Source organism: Beta vulgaris, chromosome 4 (genome assembly GCF_026745355.1).
Source record: "Beta vulgaris subsp. vulgaris cultivar EL10 chromosome 4, EL10.2, whole genome shotgun sequence".
NCBI lineage: Eukaryota > Viridiplantae > Streptophyta > Magnoliopsida > Caryophyllales > Amaranthaceae > Beta > Beta vulgaris.
In genome coordinates, this window is record NC_079205.1 from 39,587,522 (window position 1) to 39,598,256 (window position 10,735).

The 10,735-nt window shown below is 36.3% G+C and overlaps 1 protein-coding gene across 1 annotated transcript; it reads left to right on the forward strand.

Annotated features, from left to right (window-relative positions):
- The first annotated feature begins 8,247 nt into the window (after positions 1 to 8,247).
- LOC130591132 (uncharacterized) lies at positions 8,248 to 9,486 on the forward strand. Its single transcript, XM_057394059.1, has 2 exons — positions 8,248 to 8,634; positions 9,367 to 9,486. The coding sequence occupies exons 1-2, from the start codon at positions 8,248 to 8,250 to the stop codon at positions 9,484 to 9,486; spliced, it is 507 nt and encodes a 168-aa protein (XP_057250042.1).
- Positions 9,487 to 10,735: the final 1,249 nt, after the last annotated feature.

A 10,735-nucleotide genomic window follows, 5' to 3' on the forward strand; every position in this document is an offset into this window, starting at 1 on the left:
CATTTGTTCTTGCATATTAAAATAGTTACCTGTTCTTCGTCGGAAGAGCTGCTTCCTGCCATGAGACACATGTGTCCTTTCTTTCCTAAACTGGTCTGCTTCTGGTCTATGTCTCCAATCAGTGCAGTCACACACATTAGGGCTTCATCTTCCTCGCTTTCACCACCTGAATCAGAATCACCCCAGGCGGCTAGCATAGCCCTCTTAGTCATTTTCTTCTCTCTCTGTCCTCCTTTATCATTCTTCCATGCTGGACAATCCTTGATCATGTGTCCAGTTTCTCCACATTTGAAGCAACCAGTGCTGGAGCTGGTCTTCTTCGAAGTTGCCCTTGTTCTTCCAAGACCCCCTTGAACTGCGTTCTGAGACTCCTCTCAAACCTCTTAGCCATGAGCCAATCTCATCGAGATCTTCATCATTTTCCTCACCCTTCAAAGCTAACCCACGACTTTTGGTTGTGCTTTCCTCCTTTGAATCCACCAACATCTCATGAGTCATTAATGACCCAATAAGTTGTTCTATGGACAAGGTCGTTAGGTCCTTAGCCTCCTGAATAGCAGTCACCTTGGGCAGCCATTTACCTGTCAAACTTCTCAAGATCTTTCTCACCAAATCTTCATTAGTAAAGTTCTTTCCAAGAGATTTAAGTTCATTGATAATTGTCATGAAACGAGTAAACATATCTCTTATATTTTCATCTCGGTTCATATCAAAAGTTTCATATTTAGACATAAGCATATCAACTTTAGATCTCCTGACTTCACTAGTGCCTTCATAGGCTAATTCAGGTTTCCCATATTTCCTTAGCAGGAGCATGCTAAGATACGGCTTACCTCATTATCAGCAATACCTTGTTGAAGTAGTGACATGGCCTTTGCATTCTTCTCGAGAGTCTTCAGATCTGTAGTAGTGTACTCACTCTCCTTCTTCTCTGTTCCATCTGAATTGTTAGCCACCTTCCTTGGTCCATTCTGATGATCATCCAGCACTCATAGTCTGTGCCAATGATCAGATTTCTCATGCAATTTTTCCACCAAGGATAGTTGGTTCCATTGAACTTTGGCAACCTTGATCCTCCGGGTCCACTAGTCATTTCTTGAGTAGTCATTGTGTCTCCTTCTCTAGGTGTTACCCTTTCAAGAAGTTAGGCTCTGATACCAATTGTAAGTGCAAGAGACACTCAAGAGGGGGTGAATTGAGTGTTTGTCCGAATGTTGTATTTTTCGATTATGTAAGAACAGTAAAAAACAGTTCTCTAGCAGCGGAAATAAAAGCAATAATAAACAACACAAGGATTTAACGAGGTTCGACTTCTAATAAGTCTACGTCCTCCACTCACTCACTCTTTTATTAATCAACTCAGAATAACAAAAGAATTACACTCAATCACTTATGCACCTATGCACAAGATGATTCCCCAACTTCCACCTATGGAAGTTCGACCAAACCACCAACTAGATGGTTCAAATGAAGTTGATCCCGATAACTTCCCCAGCAAACTAACTCACATAATGCTCAAATACAACAAGTTTTTCTCTCAAAAACAAACACCTTACACGCTTAGAATGAGAGTAATTTAAGATCTGTGTATTCGGGTTTATGCTTAGATTTGAGAGTTCAAGAGATGAAGTGCTTTTGCTTGAGTAAGTATTCTGAAAATATGCGTGCAAAAGCTTAAGGTTTGTGTGCTAGCAAAACTCCTTAAATAAGCCTTTGGTAAGTAAATGTTACATAATATTATGAGAGTATATTTTCCTCGAAAATATGGAAATTATTCCAAGGAAAATATACTTAGTATAATATCATATAACACACTTACCATAATTAAGAAATCTTGCTCACACAACAAACCATGCATCCGTGTATTTTGAAAATCAATTTTGCGCGGAAAGAAAATCCTTGAGGACTGGTTCAGATTTGTTCCCAGACTGTTTCAATCAACCAAGTTTTACGTGTAGTTGTGTATGACAAGTAACCGAGGTTTCTTGTCATCCACAACTAGCTCATCTCTCTAGTTTCAAAGCTTTATAGTGCATCCAAACCTTTATACCACTTACATTGCATCTAATTAAGACCTCAATGCTACAACTTGATCTTGGTCTTCATGCAATTCTTCAAGACTTGGCTTCACTAGCTTCGTCTTTCTATCCATTGAACTCGTACTTTGGCACCTACACATGTAAACAGAAACGTGCATGCAATATAATAGTTCAATGTGGTTTGTCATCATTCAAAACTCAAAACAGGGAACTCAACAAAGATGAAACTAAATTAGACCAAGCTTAGAATGAAGCTTTAGATATTGAGAGGAAAAGGGTCAAAAATGCACTTACAATCATCCGTCAAGGTTTGAATGATGATATGTTTGAGAAAGTTGCTAATGCAACTAGTCCAGAACAAGCGTGGGACGGATACTCTTCAAAAAAAATTTGCAGGAATAAATAGAGTTAAAAGGGTTCGCCTTCAAACTCTAAGGTGAGAGTTTGAAGATCTTGAAATGTTTGATAAAGAATCCATTTCAGATTATTTCACAAGAGTCTGTTATGTTGTGAACCAAATGAAGAGGCTTGGGGAAGTAATAGAAGACTCCTGCGTAGTTGAAAAAAAACTACGTTCTCTTAATCATGATTTTGATCATGTCGTGTCTGCTATAAAAGAGGCACATAAGGACTCTGACTCTATGATAATTGATGAGTTAAATGGGTCTCTTCGAGCCTATGAACAAAGAATTTTGAAAAAAGGAAAAAAGGAAACGGAAAATGAGCAACAGGCCAGGTTTTGCAGGCAAAAATCTCTTTTAATAATAAGGGAGATAACTGCGATAAACAAAAGATGTTATCACATGGTAGAGGCGGCTCACGCGATCGTGCTCGTGGCAATTGGCGTGGACAAGGAAGAGGGAGAGATGTGCAAAACTCTCATTCGTTTTACAGAGGTGAAACTTCTACAAGAGGTCGTGGACGAGGTAGAGGAATAAATCATACTCAAAGAAATCATAACAACAATAACAAGACCAATGTTGAATGCTACAACTGTGGCAAGTATGACCATTTTTCATGGGAATATTATTCCAAAAAGGTGGATGAAGAAACAGATCTTATTGAAAATAATGAAGACGTAGAAGAAGGAACCATGTTATTAGCTCTTAAAGTTGAAGACAATAAAGATAATAATTGTACATGGTATCTCGACAACGGAGCAAGTAACCATATGACGAGAGATAAGAGGAAATTTGTTGATCTTGATACAACTGTAACCGGAAATTTGACTTTTGGTGATGGCTCTAAAGTAAAGATTGAAGGAAAAGGTAAAATTATGATTGAATTAAAATATTTCAGTCATAAATTAATTCTAGATGTTTATTATATTCCCAATCTGAGAATTAACATATTGAGTGTGGGACAAATTCTGGAGGTTAATGGCTGCAAGATTCTAATGGAGGGGAAAAAGCTATGGCTTCGTGTGATACCTCGAATTTTCAGAAATTATTTTATTATTTATTAAGGTTTAATATTATTTCCACTCAAAATTTATTTTATGATAATGCGATTTTATTTGATAACTATGTTTATTAAAATAATTATTCCATTTAATTTTGATTTATTTAACAAAGTTTAAAATAAACCATTTACTTGTTTTATTATTTCTAAATTAGTTAAAGTTTTTATATTTGTTATGGGTATCCTTATACTAATTGTCCATTCATGATGTCCATCCATTTTAGCAATTCAAGGCCCAAATACCAAGTCCAAACCCATATGTCTTTTAGCCAAAAAAAAAAAAGACAAAAAAAAGGAAAACAAAGCAAAACAAAAATATAAAGCTGATCTTCATCATCTCCCTCCTTCTCCTTCGTTTGGTTCCAAAGCTCAAGAACCAAGAATTGCAACACCTTCATCTCCCTCCTTCTTCTTCGTCCAATTCACATGCAAACCAAGAATTTCAACACAGAAATCTCACCTTTGTCAGCAATAATTGAATTCGGGGAATTTTTTTTTTTTCAAAAGCAAAACTCACTCATCCACCATTGGATTTCTGACCGAAAATCTCCCCTATAAATACTTATTCACCCTCATCAAATTTCTCAAGCAAAACAACTCAAAAGGTTTGCTTCAATCCTTTATCTTCTTCCTAAATTTCTGATTTTTGATTTTAAAAAATTAAAAATGAAAATTCAAACCACCATAAACAATCTCTTTGTTTTATTCCTCCACCGGAAAACCATCGCACCACCTTCGACCACCCTCGAATCACCTGAATCGTCTGAGTTCCGGCCTGCAACCGCCGCGAACCGCTAGCCAAACCCCCAATTCGCAGCCCTGCTGTGCCCAGCCACCTCCACTCTTGAACCCAGCCTCCCTCTTTTCGCGACGCTTTACCCACCGCCACACAAACCGCCACCTTTCTTCGCCTGAGCCGCCGAAAAATTGCCAGTTGCTTCGCTCCCCCATCTCCTCTGTCGCCTCTCCTTCGTTTCCCTCTGTTCTGTTTGACTGTTTCTCAAGTTTAAGAAACTGATTTGTTTAATTTTAAAACCTCCTCTTCCTTTTTGCCTTTTTGTGTCTTACTTAGTTATTTTGTTACTTTTATTTTTAAAACCCTAACCCTTTGACTTTTCTAAATTAGCCTATCTTATTAAGTTATTATGTTTATTGTTTTAGTTTCACTTTAATCTTTTATAACTTGATAATGTTTCTTAATTTTCTAAAATAAAATAAGGAGTATAATAAAGTTAGTTTTTCATGTTTAAAGTAGCTGTTAAAGATAACGAAAGTCAAGTTGAAGTAATTTTGTAAGTACTTAAAATGATTTCATAAAGGATTTACTTTGATTTATAACTCTCCTAAAATCATTGAGAATTTCTTTAAGTTATTTGGATTATTTAAATCGGATATTTTATATATAAAAAAAGAAGTTATTTAGGAACTAACTTCGATCTCGTTAACATCTATTGTAGACTCCGATTTCATAGACGAGGAATATTAGGAGTGCTAATAAGTTCGTGAACTTAACTTTGGGCACGCGTCACGAGGTAATCTCCGATGTCCATCTAAACATAGATCGCGTTAGTGTAAAACGAATTGATTACATGATTATTATATGCTTATAAAATTTATAAGTATGGACTATTATTATGGATTATCGACTTAATGCGGATTATGAATACGAATGACAAAAATGGATAACGACCATGGATTTCGATTATGAATCATGACCTTAGACGATGTACGATATGACAAAGATGTTTATTATAACGTTGTTAATAAAATCGATTAATGTCACTTAATAATGTTATGATTATTATTAGTATATTAATATGATTATTGTAATAATTATTATAATAATTATTATTATGATTATTATTATTATTATTACTTTATATCATTATGATTATCATGAATATTATTATTATTATTATTATTATTATTATTATTAATATTGAGACTTTATGAAAGTTGGAATTGGTAAGAACTTGTGATAATGAAATGATTATGAATATGAAGTGATAAATGGAGAGGAGGGGGGCCGGCGCAACTGGCAAGGAAGGGGAGGGGATCCGATGGAGGGTGGAGGGGGGCAAGGTGGTGGGGCAGTGAGTGGCTAGGGGTAAGGAGTGGAGGAGGGGGGGTTGTTAGGGTTAGAGTTATGGTTAGGGTAAGGGTTTGACTTAGGTTTAGGTTAGCTAATTAGGGTTAGGGGGGATTAGGGTATAATGACTAACGGAAGTCTAACACCGTCAGTCATAAGGGCAAGTGGATGTATTTTTTAAAACGTCAAGGGTATATGGTGAATTTGGAAACTTGCAAGGGGATATGGTGCAAAAAAAAATTGTCAGGGGTATATGGTGAAAAAACCGTTATTCTTAAATACGCACTTGAATATTTCTATAAATAACTCATTTGAATCACTAATTCAATTACAATTTTATAACGACACTCTCGCTTTTTATCTACTACAAGCCTCCAACTCAAACCTACAAATTACAGAAGAAATTTTGAAATATGAACAGTTCTATTGGGATTTTGGCATATAATGTGAATGATGATCTGAGTAGAATTGAGTTATATTGATTAGGAATTAGGAAGAATTTGGATCCGAGTTTAGTGATTATATGTTCACGAAGCAATTCATCTTTCGAGGCATTGGAGTTAAGTTAAGAATTGATTCGATTTGATTTTCGTTAAAAATGTTTTCACATGATCTCATTCGTTTTTGAATGTTCTAAAGTTTTAAATTTTCAAATTTTGAGAACGAAATTTATTTTAAGGGTGTTAGTATGTAATACCCCATATTTCTAATTGCTTTTAATTAACGATAACTATATTTAATGATCTGATTATATCATTCGAGATTAGTTTGGTATAAGAAACGGATCCTAAGTTTATTTTTAATTCCAAGCTTGAAATCTTATTTATTGGAGCAATCTCATAGAAATTACAATTTTATCCTTAATTTGTTAAATGAAAAAAAGGATAAACTACAAAGAATTTCGAAGAAACATCTAGATTTTTCAAAGAGCCTAACTAGCCCAACTAAAACCATCTTATTGACAAAAAAAAGAATGAGTTTGTTTCTAGTGTTCTCTCTAGGGTTTGAGGGCGAGTCTTGGTGAGCTAGTTATTATGCCTCGATTTACGAGGAGTTTGTCTCGATTGGTGAGACCATAATCCCTTTCTTAAGGATTATTGCGTGATCTAATTTGTTGATGGTATGCAAAAGTGTTCAAACCTTAAGATTACTGGTGAAGAGGACGAAATTGTTGCCCTTGCTAATATTCAACGCGAGGAGGACACCTCGAACTTATATCTAGCAATGGTTGGACGTGTGATGAAGTAAGATCGTTTAATTTTTATTGTTTTAAAAAGACTATGAACAAGATATGGGCTATATCTAAGAGCGCCATCTTTCGGCCAATTGAGAATGGTCTCTTTGCGATGCAATTCGCATCTCATTGGGATAAGGATACGGTGTTGGAGTGGCGTCCATGGACGTTCGATCATGATTGAGATTAAGTATGAGAGCCTACCAACCTTTTTTTTATACATGTGGCCTTATAGGTCACATGGAAAGAGATTTCACAATGGTGTTGGAGAAAGAAAGAGAAGAAGAAAAACAATGAGGGTCTTGGTTAAAAGCCTCTCCAAGAAAAGGGAGGATGAAAATGGTTGAAGAAGCAAAAAATTTCATCTCTTGTTCGAGGGTGTTGGAGTTTCATCGCCCGCAAGGTAGTCATAAATTTTATATTGAAAAGGGTATTTTGAAAAATAGAGAATCGTCGGAGTGTAGTAGTTATATACTAATAGGTTTTAATAAATAAGTTTTAATGATGGTAAACATTTTTACACACTTTTAAGAAGGGTTTAAAGTATTTTAGTATTGTTGGAAATTTAAAAAGTATTGATTGTGGATTATATTGGTTATTTTAGGTAGAGAATTCTCTTTAAGCGACTTTTAAGGTTGTGAAAGTGGCCTCTCGATTTGTCTACACAAGGTACGTACATACCTATGTGTTGATTGAATTAATATCATGTTCTAAGGATGAGGATTATGTAGTATCATGTACATGAAACTATTTTTAGTTTATATGTGATTTCTATTCAATTGGATTTGCATGTTTTATATCGTTGTATGAAACATGTTGGTTGTGATATCTATATTATGTTTGTATGGAAGATTGATGCAAGCACATAAGATTTGGGAACTCTATTTTATTAATTCACATGAGGGATTAATATTTTTATTCGTTTGGATCATGATTGAATCATGTTGTTCCCTTTGGATTATTTAATTACTTTATGAGGACCGAGAGCCTTATTTGGTAAGCTAATTTTTTATACCTATGAAAGGTTGGTTAGTTGTTGACTTGGTTCAACGAATAAAGGAAGATTATGGATTAAATATTGGAATTAATCTTGGGTTGTTAAGTTGATGATCACCTTATCTAATCCTAAGATAAAAATAAAAGTTTATGATTGTTTAATAATTATATTATTTGTCCTACTTGTGAGTCATAACAAGTGAATGAATTATTAATCATGTAAAGTGAAACGTGGATAGCAATACTTTAGACTTGTGCGCGTCTGAAATGTTGGGAGACCTAGATGTCATTCTGCAGATGAATTGGTTAGGTTTCTACAAGGCCAAAATAGACTGTGAGCTCGAAAAGTAGTGTTGAGAAACTGTTTAGGGAAGTTGACTTCATATCGACGTTTTGGAAAGCCTAAGAACTTTGGGGTTATTTCTGCAATGCAAGTGAAGTTGATGAAGAAGGGGTGTGAGCTATTTTTCAGTAGAGTGCAAGATGTGAGTAAAAAGGTAGCATTGAAGATCGAGGATGTTCCAATCGTGAATGAGTTTATGGATGTGTTTCCAAGTGAGATTTCGGGTATGTCGCCTGCAAGAGTTGTTCACTTCACCATAGACTTAGTTCACTTCTCGAAGATAGCTAGGCCAATGGCCAACTTTATGAAGAAAGAGTCGAAATTCGAGTGGAGTGAGACACGCGAGGAAGCTTTTAAGATTTTAGAGGAGCGTTTAACCTCTGCACCCATTTTGACCATGCCTGATGGATATGAGGTGTATATTGATGCTTCGAAGAATGGTTTGGGATGTGTTTGGCAGGATAATGAGAAAGTGATCGCATATGCGTCGCGTCAGTTAAAACCATATGAGGCTAATTACCCTACCCATGATTTAGAGTTAGCTGCTATCATATTTGCCTTGAAAATTTGGAGATATTACCTTTATGGGGCAACCTTTAAGATCTTTACCAACCATAAAAGCTTTAGATACATTTTCACCCAGAAAAATCTCACTACGAGACAAAGGAGATGGTTAAAGTTGATCAAGGACTATACAAGACATCCAGTATCGTGAAGGGAAGGTGAATGTAGTTACCGATGCTTTGAGTAGGAATTCGAGCCATAGCATGAATGCCTTGGTAGAACCTAAGGAATTGTGTCGAGATATGCAAAGGCTTAGCCTAGAAATTTTAAATCGTGGGGAGATCGAGGCAAGATTAAATGCTATTTGTCATCGGGGTTGTCAGTTTTCGGTGAGATCAAAGAGGGTCAAGTTGGAGATAAGCACCTAGATAAGATTAAGGAGAAGATGAAGCAAGATAAGAAAGTCGACTTTAAGATTCATAATGATGGAAGTTTGAGGTTCAAGGGAAGGTGGTGTGTACCACAAAAATGTAACGAGCTTAAGAGACAACTTATGGATGAGGGGCATAATACTCTATATTTTGTGCACCCTGTGGGTGATAAGTTGTATAAGGATCTTAAGGAGATCTATTGGTGGCCAAATATGAAGCTTGAGGTCGCTGAATTCATGTTTAAGTGTCTAATCTGTTAAAAAATGAAGATAGATCATAAGAGACCAATGGGGAGGGTTCAATCCTTAGAGGTTCCTGGATGGAATGAAGTAGGATTCTATTTCAGTGGATTTTGTGACCGCTTTGCCGAACACCAGAAACGGCAATGATACTATTTGGGTTGTTGTGGACCGTCTGACGACGTCTACTGTATTCATTCCAATTAAAGAGACGTGGAAGAAGAAGCAACTTGCAAAGACGTATAACAAGCATGTAGTGAGACCGCATGGGGTCCCAACATATATTATTTCAAATCGTGATTCGAGATTCCTCTCGAAATTTTGGCAAAAGGTCCAGTTAAATCTTGGGGCAACATTGAAAATGAGCACTGCATTTCACTCTGCAATCGATGGTCAAACTGGGAGGACTAACCAAACTATGGAAGATATATTGAGAGCGTACACCATTGACTTTCAAGGTAGTTGGAAAGACCAATTAGAATAGATTGAGTTTCCAAACAACCATAGTTATCATGCGAGCATCAAGGTGGCTCCTTTAGAGGAATTGTATGGAAGGAAGTTGTAACACCCCCTCATCGACCCGAACCCTTCTTCATTCGATAAAACTCGGGTTTTGGGGAAAAATAAATCCACGAGGGTTCGACTCGATGGGTGGCTCTACCGCCGCACTTATCTCCTTGGAAATAAATGCAAGGCTAAATTAAAACAAACTAAACTCACATTCATTAATCTTTACAACCAAAGTAAATTGTTCGTTAGACATTACTAATTAATTAAGTGTTTCAGAGTTCCAGCGGAAGATAATCATTTGCTAAGTGGATGACAACTCTAAATGATCTCCCTTTTTATGCCCCCGGTCGATCACCCACCTCCACAAATATATCGAAAAAGGACAAGAGAGACAAGCTCCCAAAAATCAGAAAAACTGAGTAATTCCAACTCCATCCCGTAAAATACTTAAGTTGAAAATACTTTATAAGATAATAGATTATTAGTTTTGGAAGTCATAGCACATATACACATATATATACATTGAATAATCACATCATTAATTCAATTAATCCATTTATTCAAGGAGATGAAAGAGAACACCAGTAAGCCGGGACTAACCCCTGTAAACACTTACTTCAACATTCTAGGCCGGGGCAACCGCTGTAACCACCTACTTGTAGGCCGGGGCAACCCCCTGTAACCACCTACAAAAAATCATCATGGCCATAATAACAGCGTCCCTAGTGTGCACACCCATTCTACTTGGATCACAACAAGATAGAGGAAAGACAGTAACAGAATAATCAGCATAGTAACCAGAGAACCTGTAGGGGCCGCTGAACCACTCATACAGGGCAACCTGTTCATCATTTCCCTCCGATATTTCGCTTTACGTGATTTACATCTT